General features: G+C 34.9%; 1 protein-coding gene and 2 pseudogenes across 1 annotated transcript; all 3 read left to right on the forward strand.

Moving 5' to 3' along the window:
- The first annotated feature begins 628 nt into the window (after positions 1-628).
- LOC107627797 (peroxidase 52 pseudogene) lies at positions 629-5498 on the forward strand (annotated as a pseudogene).
- Positions 5499-16707: 11209 nt separating this feature from the next.
- LOC107627798 (protein NRT1/ PTR FAMILY 4.6 pseudogene) lies at positions 16708-17211 on the forward strand (annotated as a pseudogene).
- Positions 17212-21067: 3856 nt separating this feature from the next.
- On the forward strand, positions 21068-21738 carry LOC107628535 (uncharacterized). The gene is made up of 3 exons (XM_016331176.3): positions 21068-21449; positions 21566-21624; positions 21706-21738. Exons 1-3 carry the CDS (start codon positions 21068-21070, stop codon positions 21736-21738), a joined length of 474 nt encoding a protein of 157 aa, XP_016186662.1.

The raw sequence follows: 21738 nt of genomic DNA on the forward strand, positions 1-21738 counted from the left end.
TTTATCTTATAATAATCGAGCGGTGAAATTAAATATTACCCCATGCAATGATGGCTAATAATTTAGTCTACAGTGCGTTAGATTTGGCTACCTGCAGAGATAATGCCTTGAGATTTATAGAGTTTAACCCAAAAAAAAAGTTTTAATTTTAATGTATTGATATATTTTTGTAATTAAAATTGATCATATATGAATTTTGAGTCACTAGTAATTAAATAACATTTTTAACATTGTATACAAAAGTTAATTCTTCTAATCATATATACATATCCATATTTCTCTAAAAAAAATAAATTTTAACAATAATAGTTAATAATGGATCGAAAATCGATATATCAGATGTATAAAAATTCATATATTTTATTTGCTAGTTTAAATCTTTGGTAGAGACAATTTTATAGCGTGTTATTAGAATTTGTATGACTAAAAGATTTAGAATTTAATATTTGTATTTTAAAAAGGCAAACAATCTATTTAAAAAAAAAAGTCGATACAAAATTTATGTTTTAAATTAAAAAAAAAAAGACTTTTGTGTAAAATTAAAGAATATGATAAACATATATAATAATTTATATGTCTCTATTTTTTAATTTTATAAATAATTTGGATTGATTCAAAACATAGGAGCATGCCAAAGAATTTAAAACTTGGAAGAAGAGACGCAAGAACAGCGAGCCAATCTGCAGCCAACAATGGGATCCCAGCACCAACTTCAACCCTAAATCAACTAATTAATCTCAAGATTTGGTGCTCTTGGACTTTCCACCAAGGACTTGGTCGCCTTGTCCGATAACTTCTAATCTAACGTTCCACACACTCATATGATTTCACTTATCATAATAGTTAAAGCTTTTCTTTTCGTAAAATCATACTAAAAAAAGTATTAAAAGAAGAGATTCTTATTTTTAATACGTTAAAAATATAAGTATTTATATAATTTTTTTATCCATTAATTAATCAATCTCAATCATTTTATATAGAAAAAAAAAAGTCTATAATTATTTCAAGAGTTACCTGAAACGTTGATTTGGGTCTGAACGTAAGGTCCAGGTTCTTCAGGTCCCTTAGTATGGTAGCGTCTGATTTATTGGTGTCGAGGTGCCGCCTATCCGATGCTTAACTTAGCAAGGGCTTTAGGCAGGTTTTTAATAGAGTAGAATGCGAATATACATGAAGGGTGTCAGTGTAATTATAGTAAAGTAGAAAACCACTTTTGTTGGAATAGTTCCATCTTTATTGATAGATATAAGTCATATAACCATTCTCTTTATCTTGGGAGTTTGTTAGGATCTATCTTTCAGGGAAGATAGAGATAGTTGAAGAGATTCGAGGAGGTAGTTACTTACTTAGATAAGTATAAGCTCGTGTTCGACCTTTTTAAAAAAGTCGAATATGCGGTAGGGGCCACCTTCTTAGGTGGGTCTTTCATTCTTATTGGGTCTGGCTTTTATGTTTTGGGTCAGGGTATGAACAGTGCCCCTGCTTGAGTCCTAAACTTTTCATAGGTCGGGCACAAGCATCTCGAGGCACCTGCTTGGACGTCGGGTGTCTTGCTTTTCTAGAAGTCGGGTACTCGACGTGTTTTAAAATTTTGAACGTTACCCCCTTTAAATGAGGGGCTAGGTTGGCGAGGCAGTTCGGACATAGTTTGCTTGACTTTAAGTCTTAGCAACTTTGTTAGGTTATTAGTTTCCTTTCCTAGTTCCAACTTCGAGTAGTCGATCTTTATTACGTTACTTTTATAGCTCATTTTTTTCCGATCTCATTGAGGTCGCTTTGTACGAGTTGTTTATATAACTTTTTACATTAACTTGTACCTCGTCGCTTCATCTTGTCGGTCATTTGAGGTAGGACAATGATTTTCGCGATTTGTCGAACTTAAATTAATGCGTTCCATATAGGAAACTTTTGAAAAAAGAGATAGGACTTTTTATTAATAGTCCATAAATTCCTTTACATAAACTTATGTACTAGGGTTCCCTGTGGTGGTGCTTCGTTAAAAAATCCTTAGAGTCAGAAAAAAAGAGCACCTAAACACAAGGTTTGCTACCTAGCTATAGTACTTTCTTAGATTACATGTGTGCCAAGACCTCAGGAGCTCCCGCCCTTGGAGGTCGAACACTTTGTAGTAACCTTTACCTAAGACCTCAACTATTTTGTAAGGTCCTTTCCAATTAGCAGCCAGCTTTTCCTCTCCTGATTTTTGTATCCCGATGTCATTTCAGATCAGGATGAGGTCGTTGGTGGCGAATCTTCTCTTGATCATATTTTGGTTGTGTCTTAGAGCTATTCTTTGCTTTAGGGCTTCCTCTTTAATCCGAGCTCTTTCTCAGACTTCGAGGAGAAGATCGAGCTCTTCTTTTTGTGCCTAGACGTTAGCTCTTTCATTGTAGAATATGACCCTAGGTGATTCTTCAGATACCTCTATGGGGATCATTTCTTCCATTCCGTAAGCAAGTCGGAAAGGGGACTCCCTCGTTGTAGAGTGCGGGGTCATCCGATATGCCCATAAGACTTGGGGAGCTCATCGGCCCAAGCACCTTTCACGTCTTGTAGTCAGCACTTTAACCTAACCAGTATAACTTTGTTGGCGGCTTCAGCCTGTCCATTAGTTTGGGGATGTTCTACCGATGTGAACTGGTGTTTATTTTTAGGTCAGCCACCAAGTTCCTGAAGTTTGAGTCGGTAAATTGAGTCACAATGTTCTTATACAGGAATTTTCAACTTCTTTGAGCAGTGATAGTTGCTAAGGGTTCCGCCTCGATCCATTTAGTGAAGTAGTCAATCCCTACTATGAGATATTTGACTTGTCTTGGTGCTTGCAGAAATGGCCCGAGCAAGTCGAAGCCACAGTTTGCAATTGGCCATGGTGAGGTGATGCTAATAAGCTCTTCAGGTGGCACAACATGGAAGTTTGCATGCTTGTGACAAGGTGGGCATTTCTTGATGAACTCGGCCGATTCCTTTTGTAAGGTTGGCCAGAAGAAGCTAGCTCGAATCACCTTTTTGGCCAATGACCGACCTCCCAAGTGATTTCCACATATGCCACTGTATACATCTCTAAGACTTCCTTTATATTGGAGGTCGGGAGACACTTTAAAAGGGGTGTTGAGATCCCTCTTTTGTATAAAATATTATGGATCAATGTGTAATTTTGCGCCTCTTTTAGAAGTTCTCTGGCCTCTTTTTCATTCTTGGGGAGGACATCGAACCTGAGGTAGTTGATCATAGGGGTCATCCACCCTAGATTTTGGTTGGATACTATCATCACTTTCGAATTGTCCTCTTTCTTTGATATAGATGGTGCTTGTAACGTCTCTTGAATAAGACTCCTATTATTGTCCCCTAACTTGGTGCTGGCTAATTTGGAGAAGGCATCAGCTTGGGCATTTGATTCTTGGACTATATGTCAGACTTCTCCTTCAAGAAAGTGTGTCAGTTATTCTCGGGTTTCATCCGAGTACTTCTTCATAGTGGGGTCTTTGGCTTGATAGGTGTAGTTGATTTGCGAAGTTATTACTTGCGAATCACTGAACACTACCAATTTCTCATTCCCCACTTCTTTAGCTAGCTTCAAGCCAGCGAGTAATGCCTCATATTCTGTCGGATTGTTGGAAGCAGAGAACTCGGACCTTAAGGAGAGTTCTATCCGAGTTCCTTGGTTGCTTTCTAAAATGACGCATACTCCACTTTCGATTTTGTTTGATGACACATCTACGTATAGGTTCCTTGTAGCTGGATCTCCTGGACTTTCGGTGTACTCGGTGATGAAATCAGCTAGGTATTGTGACTTAATTGCCGTCTGAGCTTCGTACCTTAGATCGAACTCGGATAGCTTCACAGCCCATTGCAACATTCTTTCTGTCAAGTCTGTCTTTTGTAAAATGTGTTTCATCAGCTGGTTAGTGCAAACTTTGATGGTATGAGCTTGGAAGTAAGGTCAGAGTCTCTGAGATGTGAGGATAAGGGCATACGTGAACCTTTCTATCTTTTGATAGTTCAACTCTATCCCCTGTAAGGCTTTGCTGATGAAATAGATAGGTTGCTGCCCCTTCTCATATTCTCGGATTAGGGATGAAGCTTTGGCTCGGCTTTCCACCGCCAAGTATAGCACGAGCTCTTCCCCTTTGATAGGTCGAGTAAGTATGGGGGGTTGTCCTAGAAATGCTTTGAAACCCTGGAAGGCTTGCTCGCATTCTGGGGTCCACTAGAATTGCTTCCCTTTTCTTAGGACTAAATATAAGGGAAGTGATTTCAGAGCTGACCCGGCTAGGAACCTGGATAGAGTTGCCAACTTTCCATTTAGTTGTTGGACCTTTTTGACACAAGTCAAACTTTTCATGTTAAGTATAGCTTGACACTTGTCTGAGTTTGCTTCTATGCCTCTTTGGGTTAATATGAACCCCAAAAACTTTTCGTCTTCTACCGCGAAGGTGCATTTTGAGGGGTTTAGCCTCATTCATGCTTCCTTATTGTAGAGAACACCTGAAACGTTGATTTGGGTCTGAACGTGAGGTCCATATCCCTTAGTATGGCAGTGTCCGACTTGTTGGTGCCGAGGTGTCGCCTATCCGAGTTCCTCGTGAGGAGGTGGGGGATGGTACTTACAAGAGACTCCGATGCTTAAGTTAGCAAGGGTTTTAGGTAGGTTTTTAGTAGAGTAAAACACGAATATACCTGAGGGGTGTCAATATAAGAGTAGAAAACCATCTTTGTTGGAGTAGTTCCATTTTTATTGATGGATAACCATTCCCTTTATCTTGGAATTTTCTTAGGATCTATCTTTCAGGAAAGATAGAGATAGTTGGAGAGATTCGGGGAGGCAGTTACTTACTTAGATAAGTATAAGCTGTCTCTTTTCATTGTGTCTGACCTCTTTAAAGAAATCGAGTATGCGATAGGGACCACCCTCTTAGATGAGCCTTTCATCCTTTATTGGGTTTGGCTTTTGTGTTTTGGATCAGGGTATGAACAATAACTAATTAAATGTCTAATTTTTCCAGTAATATGTTAAGAACTCTAAAAAAAATTTAAATATACACTAAGATTTATTTTTTGTTTGTTGATATATATTTGCTAATTTGATGACATGTTGATTTTAAGGTGGTCACACAATTGGACAAGCAGGATGTACAATCTTCAGATTCCACATCTACAATGAAACCAACGAGTTAGTAACATCCTTTGCACAAACAAGGCAATCAAAATGCCCTAGGGCATCCGGTGTGGGGGACAACAACCTCACCTTCTTTGATCTTCAAATGCCAGCGTCATTCGACAACCACTACTTCAACAACCTCGTCGACCGGAAAGGTCTCCTCCACTCTGACCAGCAACTCTTCAACGGAGGATCCACTGACTCTATTGTTTGTCGCTACAACACAAACCCTAACTCTTTTTTTGCCGATCTTACCAGTACGATGACCAAGATGGGAGACATAAATTCCCTCACTGGATCCAAGGGAGAGATTAGAAAGAATTGCAGGAGTGTGAATTAATTAAGTCAAGAATCCAACAATAAAACATGTTATTACTTGCGTATATTTTGTGAGTTGAAAATTCATGTGCAGTTAACTTAATATGAAGTTGATAACTGAGTGTGTCGTTAAATGATTTTATATTTTTTACTAAATTATCATTTAACGATTCTCATCTATTAACTTCACTGAAGTTACCTACACGTTTCCACCTTTTTTGTGATTTGTCTACTAAATTATGACTAGCTAAGTCTAGCTAGTGGAAAAAAAAAATCTTAGCTAGAATTGATTTGCTTGTGCTTTATTGTGTATTTGTTTTATTATCACTTTACTTCCAAGTGCAAATGTTGAAGTTGATAGCTATATTTCGATTGTGACTTTTGAGGAGTAAATCCCCATAATGGTCCCTGATATTCGGGTCGTTACTCAATGTGGTCCCTGAGATCCCAATTGCACCATTGTAATCCTCCAGATACGGCTCCGGGCACCATAATAGTCCTTGGACAGTTTTTCGGTGATGATTCATCATCAAGACGCTGACGTGGTCTTATTTTGCCACGCTGGATGGTGCCAACGGCTAGTTGAGCTGGCACAGTTTCAATTTATACCTAATGTGGTCCCTCCCTCTATATTTAACCCTAAATCCCCAAATGTTCAGTAAGTTAATTTCTTCTTCTTCTTCATTGTTGTTTTCTCATTCTTGTTGTTGCTGTTGTTCTTGGAGCTGAAAGTGAATATCCATGATAGGTGGTGGAAGCACTAGAGCTGGAAGCTCTATTAGTTCACTGTGCAGTGGCCATTAGACGAGAACGCAAAGCAGGAGCAGAAGATCTGGGGTGCCAGAATGGTGCGGTTGCGGCTGCCGGCCAGTTTTCAGGTAGTCTGGGACAGATTCAAACCCAAATAAACTATTTTTTGGTTGTCCCAATTATAATGTGAGTTATCAGTATTACTTGTATTGTTATGATTGCTCCTACCTACCTGACTGTTCTTCTCTTGTTCTTCTTCCCTGAAGCTTGAGCATGTTATATGTTTGCTTGATTACAGACAAGTGGAAAGAGATGATGTGGGTTTTTTGTGTGGGCAGATACTGGGCAGGATGAACCAGTTGAGAAATTAAACCAGAATCTTATGGAGATAATCATAAAGTGAAGATGAACTTTGATTAGAGGCTTGGGAGATTAGAAGAAGATGTCCAGAATGAAAAATTGGTTAACCAATTATTGGTATTAGTTGTGTCTGTATTGATTGTGTTAATTGTTATCCTGTATTGTAAAGCCTGAGTTAAAAGAGTTGGTGGTGTGTACCCTGTATTCATTGAATGAACAATATGTAAAAAAGTGATATATGGTATTAGAAACTATTGAATGGTGTTTGTTGATGGAATGTAAACTTGGATAACTCAATTAATTAAAATAGTAATATGCTAAAGAAGGCAACATAAGTGATTGAAAACCAGCCAGTACTGTATTAAGATAATGGTTCAAATTTAAAAGATAAGTGTATTAAGATAATGGTTCAACTTAACACAGTTAGTCACATAACACAAACGGCAGCCAACTAACATGAGCATGTTAAACAAAGTTGTCTCAAAAGGGAGGACTTTACAGCAAAACATAAAAGATTGTTTTTTTTTTTTTGTGTAGTCTTTGTCTAGCAAAAAGTATTAAATTCAACACAGAAAGCCATATACATTTAAGCTAAAGTCTTCAATTCTTCTTTCTTTGAGCCTTAAATCCTGGAGTTGGAATGAACTTCATGTAATTGACAAGTCTTGTTGCAGTTCCTGAACTAGCATCCTGCATGGGATTCACTGGGATAGAAGTTGCTAGTGGAGAGGATCTTCTCCTTGGTGATAATTTTAAAGGTCTTTTTATTTCATGATCCTAGATAGAAAAAATTTACATTACACATAAATGATGATTCACTTGAATCACAAAAAATTTAAGAAATGTAAATAGGTAGTTACCTTTTGAGAATCTTCTACATCAGAAGCAGTTGGCTGAGATATATCTATCTCTACAGGTTATGCATCAGAAGTGGCTGGTGCAATCTCAGTAGACTACACAAGAGGATTGAACATGTATGTTTCAAGTTCCATAACATCACATCTTCTACAAACTTAATAAAGAGTATACTTTTGTGATAATATGTTGCTGTTTATTTCCAATCTTCTAATAAAATTAAAATGGCTTAAGTAAAATAGATCTTTTAAATATTCTCATCATTATACATAAGAACTGAATTAGACAAATTATATATTATATAGGACAACTACAGCAGAAGTATTTATAGTATTGTCTACATTACAAGTCATTGCAGTATTCACTCATATAACAGACATCAACAGATAAGAGCTTTATCAAACAGAACACTCATAACCATGAAACAGAGCATTATTTTCAAACAGAGCATGATCATAATCAAATAGAGCATCTCATAAAATCCCAACCTAATCAAACCATAGAACCATAGTAACAGAAAAAAAAACCATAATTCCAACCACACTCACAACACAAAACATATACAAAAACCATCATGCATTGCAAAAAAGAATAAAAAAAAATTTACCTTTACAAATGGCAGAACCTCTTGTTTCTGACGTAGGAGGAAACCAACAATGAAGTGAAACTTGATTTTGATGTCTTCTGAGTGCAAGAATTTCAACCTCACCAATGGAACCCTAAGAAAGTAACAGAGCATTATTTTCAAACAGAGCATGACCATAATCAAACAGAGCATCTCATGAAACCCCAACCTAATCAAACCCTAGAACCATAGTAACAGAAAAAAAAACCATAATTTCAACTACACTCACAACACAAGCATATACAAAAACTATCATGCATTGCAAAAGAGAATAAAAAAAAAATTACCTTTACAAATGGCAGAACCTCTTGTTTCTGACGCAGGAGAAAACGAACGATGAAGTGAAACTTGATTTTGATGTCTTCTGAGTGCAAGAATTTCACCCTCACCAATGGAACCCTAAGGTAGTGGCATTCATGAAGAGATGAGGAACAAGAAAAAGAAAAGAAGAAGATAGAGGGTGGAATTGGAGAAGACAAGTAAAGGGAGGGTGTGTTTTTGATCAAGCCCGCTTCATATTTTTATTTTGGATCAAATGACGATGTTTTTACCAAATTGGGCCGCCAACCCAAAACGCCAACGTTTTGGCTCTCCAACGTGGCAACTTCATAACACATCAGATCGTCGGTCATGACTCATCACCAGAAAACTGTCTAGGGACTATTATGGTGTCCAGAGCCGTATCTGGAAGATTACAATGGTACAATTGGGATCTCAAAGATCACATTGGGTAACGACCCAAATCTCAAGGACTATTATGGGGATTTACTCATTTGATGGTTTTAATTTTTAGATTAGATTCGGTTTTTTTATAAACTTTTTATTTTTTGCTTTTTAAATATGTTTGCTTTTCTTAAGAGATTAATTTCATTATAAAAGATTTAGGAAACAAATATTAATTTAGTCAATTAATTTAAGAATTGGTTAACAATTAGAAAAGAAATGTAAAAAAGAATAAATTGAAACTAAAAACAATAAAAACATTCAAAATTTAAGTAAAAAGAACATCAAAAAGTGAAACAAACTAAAATTAATTTTAAAATTTAAAATTTAATATTTAAAATTTAGAATTAAGAATTTAGGATTTAAAATTTAGAATTTAACATTTAAAATTTAATGTGGCTGATGAGCAACAATAGATGATCGATCAACAATGATTAAATGTAATGATAAGTGGTTAGTGATGACAAAGTAAAATTATGGTATTAGGAGAAAAAAAGAGACAAATAAAATAAAAAAGAGTGATTTCAAAAAAAAATTAATAAGGGAGTAAACTTATTTTGTTTTAGTTTAATAATTGATTATAAGCTGAAATCAAACCATTTTTTTGTCTTCCTAATAGGCTTGTTTTGGCGTACACTATGTAACACCCTAAGTTCTTATACTATCGTGGGGTTTTTTAGAATAAGGTGCCACACTTGAGCCAAAAAGGAATGACTTAATCGTTACGCGAGGCAGGAGTAAATACGTGTAGAGCGGAAAACGAGTAGCGCTAAAACGTTGGAATTTGAATTTAAAGTGAAATAAACATCCTAACCATGAGTACGTTTCAAAATAAAATTACTTATAGGAAACTAAAACAGGAAAAGAAGCTAACTACGTCCTAAACTAGTCTCGTTGAAGAGGCTCCCCTACTTGCATCCTATCCTATCCTCGGCCAGGAGTCTTTAGTTATTCACGAATCGAGGTACCAGGGGTCTCCCTCCAACACCCTTTTGCGCAGTGAAGACCCGGTTTCGTTGCGTGGGATGGACCAAAACTCGACGGGGTGCCGAAGTGGGGGAATAGGGTACGTATTCCACCCTTGGACTTCCGCAAGGGTTCAACTCCTCCTCTGGATCCTCCTCCATGGTGTCTTCCTTCTGGCCAGGGTCGTCGGATTCCTCTTCCTCGGCTTCGGAGTCGGACTCGAGGTGTACCACCTTAGGTGACCGCTTTCTAGATGTTGAAGCATTCCTGTCTAGGAAGGTTATGACGGGCTGCTGGGGTTCTTCTTCCACGGGATCTCGACCTAAGTAGATAGTCTGGAGCACGGTAGTAGTGGTCGCAACTACCCACGCGTGCTTTGAGGGGTCATACTCAGAAGTTACCCTCGGGGGCACTGCGTCGTCTCTATCCGCTGTGCCATGTTCCTCTGGAGACAGTATGGGAAAAGAAAGGGAGTGAGAACCTAGTGTCTCAGTAGGAGTGCTATGCAACACCTCCATATCCATCTCCAGCCCACGTGCGGGATTTTAAAAACAAGCGTCTAACATGGCATGTAATATGCATCTTCTTTTTTTTTTGTAAAACATGTGTGTAAAAGAAAGGGGAAACATATAGGAAAATAGAAGGACAATCATCAACATAATCATAATTAAATCTAAGGAAAACATGGAACTTAAGCTTTCATTCGTGCCTTCTTTCTTTCTTAATTTATAACTTATATGGAAGGTATTGAGCTCAAACCGGTATAAGTGGGAGTCCCCTTCCCTTACCGAAGGTTCTTATCCCAAACGTTTTGGCGATCACCTTCCCTTACCGAAGGATCATCTCGATTGATCACCCTCCCTTACCGAGGGATCATCTCGATATCTTGTCTTTGGGGGTCACCTTCCCTTACCGAAGGATCATTTCCTCAGTTCTTTAACAAGTACGGTTATTTAGGCATATACAAGAATGAACCATGCGAGAGGAGAGACATATATCATTATAAAATAAGCATGTTTGAATAAGATTTTATACGAAAGTAGGTACTCTCGTCCTAGAGGGGTATAAAATAAATGTACATTATAGAAAATAGGATGTTAATTAGCTGAATAAAACAATTATAAGAAAACATATACTCTTGACCCTAAGAAGATATTAATGATATAATGTAAAAGTATAATCTAAGTGCATATAGTAAGAAAGTGAGTATTTGAAATACTTGGATTAGATATTATAAAAGTATGTACCCTTGATCTTTAAATAAAGGAGCAATAATGATATAAGGGGTCATTTAGTTGCATATAATAAAATAGGGTTCCTTGAACAAGATATAAAAAGGAGCATGTACTCTCAATATTAAAGGAATAATAATAATGTAACGGTAGCAAAGGTCATGTAAGGGCACATAGTAAAATTAGGGAATGTTAAATAATTTAATAAAATGTTATAAAGGGGCATGCACTCTTAACATAAAATGAATAATAATAAGGTAACGGTATCAAAGGTCATGTAAGGGCACATAGTAAAATTAGGAAATGTTAAATAATTTAATAAAATGTTATAAAGGGGCATGTACTCTTAACATAAAAGGAATAATAATAAGGTAACGGTATCAAAGGTCATGTAAGGGCACATAGTAAAATTTAGGAAATGTTAAATAATTTAATAAAATGTTATAAAGGGGCATGTACTCTTAACATAAAAGGAATAGTGATTAAAGGGTCATGTAAATGCACATAGAAAAGATATGGGATACATATTAATGGATTTCAAGAGGGTATAATTGACAAAATAGATAATCATGCTCAATGTAGATGCAAAGAATAATTCATACCATAAAATACATGAAAGGTGATAGCCATGCATGGATGGAAGAAAACAAAGTAAAACATACTACATGCCAACATAAGTAAGAAAGGCATAATTCCCTACTCTTTTTCTTAACGCTTCTTCGAGCCTGCCTCTTGTGTTTGCACACAGAATATTATTTCTTTGTAAAAAGAGAAGGGAGAGGATTGATATTGAGAGGAGTGATTTTCTACCTATGGGTGCTCCCCTATTTATATACGTTCTGGGGATGGGGTGGTTGGGATATTTTAAATTTCAAACTGAGGGCGGTTACTAGGTTCCTATCCAAAATTTCAAAATTCTAATCTTATCTCCTAACCAATTTTCAAACTTTGAAATTTAAATTTTGTTTCTAGAAGGGGTGGTTGTTACACACTAAACACTAATAATCAATGGAATCCATCATCCTAATGGTTGAAATTTAAGAAAAATGCTTTTTTTTTTTTTACTAAGATAGGATTGTATTTATTGGGAAAATGAGTATAAAAAAATCTTTACAAGACACGTATAAGAAATAGAAAGGGTCATCCTAAAAATTAGATAATAAAATAAATATTAAGAGAAAAAAAATTTTAGTATTACTGTATTAGCTTGATTCTCAAATGATATTTTTTATTAAGTTTTACACTTTCTTTCCATACTTCTTGAGGTGCCATTTTCCTTTTTTCAAAAATTCATTTGTTTCTTTTTATCCATATTCTCCATAGCAGGATTGCTACTAAACTACTTCTCATCCGAGTATTAGTTTTTCTGTTCGCCCCCTTATAACCTCCATCCACCATGTGCGAAAAGTCTCATCATCTTCCTTTCCAATTCTTCCATGCGTGTCAGCAAGATGCCAAATAAGCTTTGAGTGTGGGCAAGAGACAAAGCAATGCATAATTGACTCTGGAGCTTGGTTGCAGCGAGAACATATTTCAGAGATTGTAACTATTCTTCTGTGCAGTTTTAATCGGATAGGAAGTCCTCCATGGAGCGTTTTTCACATATGAACCTTCACCTTTTCTAGCGTCTCCAAGTCCCATACAGAATTTCATAGAGCTTTATTCTTAAATTTATCAGCAAGAAATTCAATTGGAAGATAGTATAGCTGGAAAGCAATTCCATAACCTGAACTAACTGAGTAAGCTCCCTTTCTTTCCTTACTCCATATAAATTTATCACCGTCTTCATATATCTTGACTCAGTGAATTGATTGTGCAATTTCTGTTGAAAAACAACTATTAATTAATTGGGAATTCCATTTCCCTGAGTCTGTCATCAATTGAGAAACCCAAATGAGGTTTGGCTGAATTTGAACATGTGATTTGACTATTAAGGGCCCTTCTTTGTTAACTCAGTTTGCTTTTTAAATGTTTATTGAGCTCGGTCTCCCTACTTTTCAAATTGTCCCTTGTTCAATGATTTTTCTCCCTTCCAGTAGACTTTTCCATGTCCATGAAAAATTATTCTCAACACCTGCTTTCAAAAAATTATAGTGTCTGAAATACTTGCTTTTAAAGAATCTTGTAACCAATGAATAAGGTTTTGTAAGAAATCGCCACTTTTTCAACATCGCAAAATTAAAAGTTTTGAGATCTTTAAAATCCATTCCTCCTTGACATTTTGGTCTACATAATGTGTTCCAACTGATTCACTGTAATTTCTGTTCATAATATTTTTGATCCCATCAAAACTGTATTAATTGTCTTTGAATGTCCTCTATGAATTTTTTAGGCAGTTTAAAACATCCAAAGATATAAACTAGGATAACAGCTCCAACAGCCTTTATCAGCACTTCCTGACTGCTTATTAATAATAATAATCTTTTTTACTGTTGTAGTTTTTTTGTTATTTTTTTTTACATAACTAAATGTGAATATTTTGAATTTTTGTAGAGTTGTAGACAGATTCAGATACTTGTCTTGTGCTCCATTATATATGCAATCGTATAAATAAATGCTCAGGTTGAGTTAAGCTCAAGTTGCTTGGGAGCAACACCAGATTTTCAATGATATATAAACTGTGATTGTTAGTAATTGATTGTGAATTAGGATTTAGGGTAATTTATTGAGTGTGCAATTTTATATGATTTGAATTTAGAGAATTTTGTTGATCTTGAGGATTTTGAACCTATTTCAATAACCTATAACCGAAGACAGGGACGGATTCAGGTGGTGAGGTGGTGTATTAGGGGGGTTTGCTCCCACTCTTTTTTTTTTTAAAATGAGAAAGTATGAGGAGACAATAGCTTTATTGTACAATGCGTACAATGGGGATTTAATTGTAATTAAAATTAAATTATAGGTAGTTATTTAATTTTGAATTCTTTCTAATTTGAAATTTGAATTAAATTAGGACTACCTTCAGTTATAGAATCAAAACAACAAACCCCTCTCTCAATCTGCCATTACCTCTTTTCTCTCCATTGCTTCTTCTCTAACCAACCCTTATCTCTCTTCTTCGTTTTCTCAACCCAGATCACCCAAACCATCACCCCCCAGCCAACCAACCACCGTCGCCCACCCTCTCTCTCTTCTCTTTCTTTCCTCTTTTCCCCATTTCTCCCTGTCGTGTTTGCTGCCCCACGCCCCTATTTACGCCTGCCAGCTCCGGCGAGCAACACCTCGGTGCAACCCAACAGCGGCTAAGTTCTGTGCCACTGCGACACTATCACTGCCCCCGTTCTTCTTTCTCTCCTTCATCAACGCAGGTTCCATCCCTTTCCTTGTCTCCGGTTCTTTCTATTTTATTTATTTCATTACTTTTAATTCTGGTTTCTGCATATAGATTAGGCTTAGGACTAGTTAATATCTGTTGCTAGATTGAATATGTTTGCTGGCTGAATTTTATGAGTTGATTGCTGCTTCCATTGAACTGAATGCTCTGTTTACACATGATGCACACCATATGCTCGATGAAATGCCTAAATGAAATCTGTATGTTTAATTCTTATGTATGGCCAGCATTTTACTTAAATTCTATTCTCATGAGGCATTATAATTTACAATTGTGCAGTTTTATGTGATTTCTAATGATGTTTGAGCTTGAATTTTGTTATGCACTTGTTTGTGATTTTTTTATCAAAACACCAATTTGGTTAAAAATTCAGATGTTATCAATTGTTTGGTATATTTTTAAGAAATGCATACCATGTTTTATTGAGTGATTTGAATGAAATGGTTTATTTATGTTGGTTTTGAACATAAATGATCACATGCATCATCACTCGTTCTTTGAAGTTTTTGAGCAATTAAAATTGGGTTTCATCAAAATTATTGCTTTTTGAACAAAGGGCTGTGTTTATGTGATTATTTTATACTCTTTGACATGAATAAGTGGGCTTATTTATTATTGTCTTGATTATTTTCTTTGTGCTAATTTTGATTAACCCTTGCAAATTCAATACACAATTGCAATAACTTTGCTTTCCAGCCTCAATTCACATACACATGAACACGTAACAAATCATGATGTCGTCGAGGGTGAAAAATCTAATATAGTGAGCAACGTTCGTTGAATGCATTAATAATGAATGGTTATTTTCATGTGAATTAGATGTTCATACTCCATGCAAGTGGCGTATTTATTTTTATGTTTAATGCTTACCCAAATGCATCATAAACATTCATGATTCAACCAAATTTATGAAGGTTTTATGTTCATGATATGCTTTTATATATGAGATTGTTGAATATGAAAAACAGCGAATTTTACTATCATTATTAAGATTTAATTTGATCATGAAAATTAAATAGCCAAGAGTTAGTTATCAACGGATGGGCGACTTAATATGCTTCTTGCATGTTCAGTTTGGAATATACATATAATCATACATGATAAACACTAAATGAATAAAAAGAATAACTCCAGTCATCCTTGGCTCTAAAACTGATTTCTGGACTATGTGCTTAGTAGTTGTATCTACTGCATGTTCATGTATGTGATGTATAGTGATATTGTTTGTGCTGGACAAAAGGTTTCTTTTTTGGTCTATGTGCTTGGTAGAATGATTGACTTGATTTCTTTTTTATGGTTGCATTGTTTGTGCTGATTAGTGAGGTTTCAAGCAAATGATATATACTAAGAATTTATCTTATTATTTTTTTTTGGAATTGTAGGCCATGCAACTGTCAGATGTTATTGAGGTTGGAAGTGAAGAGATGGATCTTGGTTACGAGGTTTGGACTCTAGAGGTCGGTGCTCATATTGGCCGCAATGAGCCCCACCAATTTGATGGGTTCATGTATTTGTTAAACTCATTCGACAATAGTTAGTTTCTGTTGGACATGACTTTCAGTACGTAATTCATGTATTAGATACTATAGACGAAAACAGTTATCTGGTCTGGAAAGAATGGGTTTATTTTTAAAAAAATTTGGATGTTCGTTTGTAAATATTAATGATGTTCACCGTTATTGTATCCATCCAGATGGTTAATTTATTAGATAATATGGATGTTCATTCTAATTATATGATCCCACTTATTGATTACACGATTATCGCTACTCACAAATGTTGGATGTTCATCTTTACATATAACTGGATGTTCAGACAGTGGTCACTATAGCGTCTATTCAGGACGCTTCATGAAATATTGGCTTAATGTCAAAATTTAAGAACTCAATGCTTAACAAATTCAAGTCATTTGACTTTGGAAAAGTAAACATAAATCTCTGGATAAAGACAGGATGTTCGTTATAGTAAGAATCTAGATGGTTATTTTCACAGAAAAAATGGATGTTCACTTTCGCTGTAACATCTGTTCAGAATGCTTCATGGAAACTCGACTCAAGTTCAAATTTCAAGAACTCAAAGCTTAACAATTTCAAGTCGTTCCACTTTGGAAAACTAAAGATAAATCCCTGAATAAAGACATAATTAGACGGATATTCATTTTAGCTAGAATATAGATGGTTCCTTTCACAGAGAAAATGGATGTTCACTTTCATGCATTTTTAAGAATGTCATGCCTGAGTGAATGAAGACCAACATATTCACAAAATTACGAAAGGTAAAAGAGGGTCCACAATACTAAAAAATCCTCCCAATTTTCATGTCAACCATAATGCTAAACTGTTGCCTAGCTCAACTTTCCACCTTCTCAATCCAACAATCATCCACCATGGACACAAATCTTGGTTCCTTCAAGGTCCCACCAGCTTCTCTCCCTGTATTCCCAGGTCTCTTCATCATGGTTCTTGCCCCCATGTACGACTACGCCATCTTCCCATTCGCAAGAAAAATAACCAAAACCAAAACCAGAATCACGCATTTACAAAGAATTGGAACAGGGTTGGTTCTTTCCATAGTGGCCATGGCAGTTGCTGCGTTAGTCGAAACAAAGAGAAAGAAAACGGCGTTGATTCATGGTCTAACGGATTCAACGGAACCTCTTCCCATAACGTTCTTGTGGGTGGCGTTACAGTACTTGTTTCTTGGCTCTGCTGATCTTTTCACTCTTGCTGGGATGATAGAGTTCTTCTTTACTGAAGCGCCATGGAGCATGAGGTCTCTTGCAACCGCCCTTTCTTGGGCTTCTCTTGCCATGGGTTATTACTCCAACACTGTTCTTGAGTCGGCAATGATGGATGTTGACTCCTCAGCAGACGGATGTTCAGCCACGTGAGGAGCGATGGAGTTCCTTCCCGCAAGGGCGTAGTTGCGACGAAGCTGGGTGCTACAGCTCCGGTCGGAGGAATCGGAGGCTCCACGTCGCACAGGAGCGGATCGGTTGGCTGCAGGTTGATTCGCGAACAGCTGGGCGGCGGCTGGGGTGGGTGGGGTCTTGCCGAACGACGATTGGGGTTTTTGGGGGGGGGGAGGGGGTAGGGTCACGACGGGGATAGAAAAGGTTAAAGGGAAAAAATTTGAATTAGTTAAAAATTAGGGGTAAAAGGCCATATAAAATGAGGGTTACTAATGGTTAAATTACATAATTAATTTAGATTGGGCCAAATAAACAGCCCATTGTATAGATTGTATAGATATTTCATTGTCTCCCTAGCGGGATCCTTTTTAAATATATACATAGTGCATGTTTGGGCGCCATTATTTTGTTAAAAAAAGATCTTTTTTCAATGAAAAAAGATCTTTTTTATTTTTTAACGTGTTTGGCAAATTTCTAGTAGTAAAAGTAAAAGCACTAGTAAAATAAAAAAAAAATCTTTTTTGAGAAGCTGTAATTTACATCTTTTTTTAAAAGATCTTTTTTCCTTAAAAAAAGATGTTTTTCATGTAATAAATAAACAAAAAAGTACTTTTATATTGTTATACCCAAACATAATTGATTGATAAAAAGACATTTTTACATAAGATATCCAAATATAAAATTACTTTTACTTCTCTATAAGATCTTTTAAAAAAAGATAACTCGAAAAAAGATCTTTTCTTAGAAACTCACCCAAACAAGCCCATATTATATGTTCTTATTTTAAATTTTAAATAATTTTATTATAAATAAATTTATTTCTAATTATTTAAAGTCTCAAATCTACTTTATCTTTCTATCATTTTGATTATTAGTTAACCTAATTAAATTTAGTTTTATCTCATTCTCAAATTCCAGCCGTCATCACTCATTTATTCTCTTAAATCTTCTTCTTAGTTTCAACCTTCTTTTTCTAGTGGTCATTTTTTCTTGATCAAAAGATAAATTTTAAATTCTCTATTTTTTTAAATTTAACGCTTTATGACTCTATATACCTTTCAATTTCATTGTTTCTCTTTTTGATATTTTCAATTACAAATTATAATTCAAACAATTATAGTTTAGGTATTAATCTAATTTTTTATTCTCTTTATAAATTTATATATTTTATTTTATTCTCAATTTATTAATCCTTATTATTTATTTATTTATCTTTCGTTCTATTTTATTATATGTAATTATGTTGCATATAAATTTTTAAAGTCAATTAATCAATTTACTAATTTAGAATATATATTTTTTATTTATAGAAATAATAATAGAAAAATATTTTAAAAAATATCTTTCGTTCTATTTTATTATATATAATTTTTGATTTTTTTTATTCGAATAATTAATGTATGTACATTTTTATTTTTTTTAGTTTAGATTAATATATTTTTGATAGTAATGTATATTATTTTTGCCTCCTAATATAAATTTTCTGGTCCATCACTAACGGAAGAAGTGCTCTGTATAAAAGGATTTTGAACTTACATTAATGTAAATATGTCTACAAGAAATGCCAAAGCCTTCCCTTTATCCTTCCTTTTATTCGGAGCACTTTTTTGGCGGTAGAAAATGAAAAACCATCCAAATCCACAAGCAATAGAATTGATCTACATAGCTCAATCTCTATCACATAACAAATCATTTTCATTCTCCATTTTCCTACAACATCATCCAAAATTGTAAAAATACAATTATGGAACATTTTCGCTATCTCATCACACTTGTATCCATATCCTTATTGTTTTCCCCCCTAGCTTGGCTATTCTTCAAATGATGTTAAACATTGGTGTTGCCAAACTCCAAACCCTCAACCATGTGAGTATTTTTTGAACAACAATCCTAATCACCAAACCAAACTTATTAATCAAAAGTGACTTTCTCAAGATTTCATTACAACTTATTCAAGAGAGAACACTTATAGGTCATACAAGTATTTTTTCACTTGGCATAAAGTGCCGCAACCAACTTGAAAAAATCAGAGTATTTACAAATATTTTTGCGACACTTTGAATATTTTGATTGATCACTATTTATAGAGATTTGGATGGTTTTTCATTTTCTAAGATTGATGACTATTTAAGTATTTATATAGAGGATGGCAAAAAGTGCTTGTTGGAATTTTATGCTCTCTATAGTAAGCGTGGAGGCAAAAACTTTCTACTTTTCCAAGTCCTTTGTTGTTTTTGATTTTGATTGCATGCAGCCATGCATCTTCCTTAATAATTAATTAATAATATAATATAATAACTCTACACTTTGATATATGCCTTTGACCGTTACGAATGTATAGGAAACGCGTCATATTGTAAGTCGTCAATTGATCTTAGCTGTCTCAGATGATAGTATTTGACTTGTTGGTCAACGATGACATTGATGATAGGCGTCACATATATTAAATGTTAATTGTATGAATATATTTGAGTTTAACTTTTACTTTCATTCTAACTTTTTGCAGCAAAAAATAATAAACAATCAGTATTTTTTATTAATATTTTATTTTTATATTATTAAAATTTAAAATTTAAATTTATTTAACATTGTATTTCTGTATTAAAATATTATTTATATATTTAAATTAATTATTAAAATTATTATTAATATATTTATATATAAATATATATATAATTTATTTTATTTTTAATATATATTTATATTTTAATATATATTTTATACTAATAATTGATTTTAGTGACTGATTTATTATTCAAATGTTAGTTCAAAATAATAGTTTTATTGTCATGAAACAAATAAGCTAAGATCGATTTATTGGTGATAAGTTATATTAGTATGGAACATCGTTGACCTGTAAAATCCATGCATGCACGTAGAAATAAATAATTAAATATATAGAAAGATAGATAATATTAATATCTGTTGGCCCAAGCACTTTTTGAAATTGTGAAAGGCATGATTGACCGCTAGCCAGTGTTCGCCGTTTTGAGACCAATGGATCAAAAATTCAAAATATTAATATAATAAAAGGAATCAAAGCAGAGATTAAATTACTTGCAACAGAAGGTAATGAAAATATGTAGCAATTCATAAAATCAAATTAAAGTACGTAGTTATCTAGAACTTGTTTTGTAAGACCCATAATTTTCAAAAAATATTATTATGAGTTAATTTCAATGTATTTATTCATTAAAGATTTTATTTTTAGAAACTATTTTATTAAAAGTAATTAAATAAAGTTTTGACAATTAAATTAAAAATTTTACTTAATTTTATAATTATTGAATAATTTTCTATATTTAAGTTATACAGCTTAACAGTTGCAAAAGAATAAGAATTTTATACAATTTAGTTAAATAATAGAAACTCTAGAATTTAATACTTTAATTTTATAAACAAAGAAAATTAATTATATTATCTTTAATTTTAAATTAAAATATTCGATTAAAAATTAATTAGTAAATTAATAATCAAATAATATTTTTAAAATAATTTTAATAGATTAAATTAGATTTTTAATTAATACTCTATACCCCTAATTTTATTAAAATTACCTAAACTACCCTAATCCTAACCTTCTACCCCCACCGTCTTACCCTTTCTCCAAAACCCTAACCTTTCCCAGCTTCAGACAAAAGGAAATGAAAGAAAGAAAAAAAAAAAGAAGAAGAAGAAAGAAAGGAAAGGGGGAGGAAGAAAGGGAGACCTGAGAAAGAAGGAAAGGGGGAGAAAGAGAGGGAGATCCGAGGGTGAGAGCGCGCCGGTGGAAGGGCGCCGGAGCTGCTAGGCCACGCCGTCGGGTCGCCTTGGCTGCCGTTGGGAGTAGAGACGCATGCAAAGGAGAAGCCACCACTGCCTCACTTTCGTCGTCATCCTCGCCAGGAAGCATGTCGCCGCTGCTGTCCGTCCGTCCAGCCCGAGTTGTCGCCGTCGTTGCTGGTCTGCCTTGGAGCCGCCGTCGTCACTATTGAAGCCGAGGAGAGAGAGACGCGGTGAGAGGAGGGTCACACCCAGTGTCGTTGCCGCCTTTCTTCCGCCATCACCGAAGCTACTGGGCTCGCCGTCGATGCACCCATGTTGCTGCTGTGTCGCCGGAGCTTCACGCCGCTGTACTGGCCGCCGGAGAACGCAGATGAGGCCTCTGTCTCCTTGGGTTTTGATTGTTGCTAATTATTCGATTGTACGCCGTTTTCGGAATCAGGCCAGATTTACCGGTAACCACTTTCTCCTTTCTTGAATTTATTCCATTTTTATTTTGCCCCGCTATTCTGATTTTGCTGGTATCTCTACTGTCTTACCGATCAGAATGGTGTTATTGCCACTAGAACAGATGCACAGGTCCCTGATTCTCTTCTTTGTTGCCCCATCGTTCTATTTTCTATAGCTGCAGTAAGTTATTCTAACCTTGATATCCTTACCGCTGTTATTCTGCTATAGATTTTTGAGAATTTTGTGATGTTGACATTTTAGAGTCGAGTTCCAGTAATTGCATGGTTAAAATAG

The sequence above is a fragment of the Arachis ipaensis genome, chromosome B2 (genome assembly GCF_059453495.1).
Source record: "Arachis ipaensis isolate K30076 ecotype BB chromosome B2, ASM5945349v1, whole genome shotgun sequence".
Classification (NCBI taxonomy): domain Eukaryota; kingdom Viridiplantae; phylum Streptophyta; class Magnoliopsida; order Fabales; family Fabaceae; genus Arachis; species Arachis ipaensis.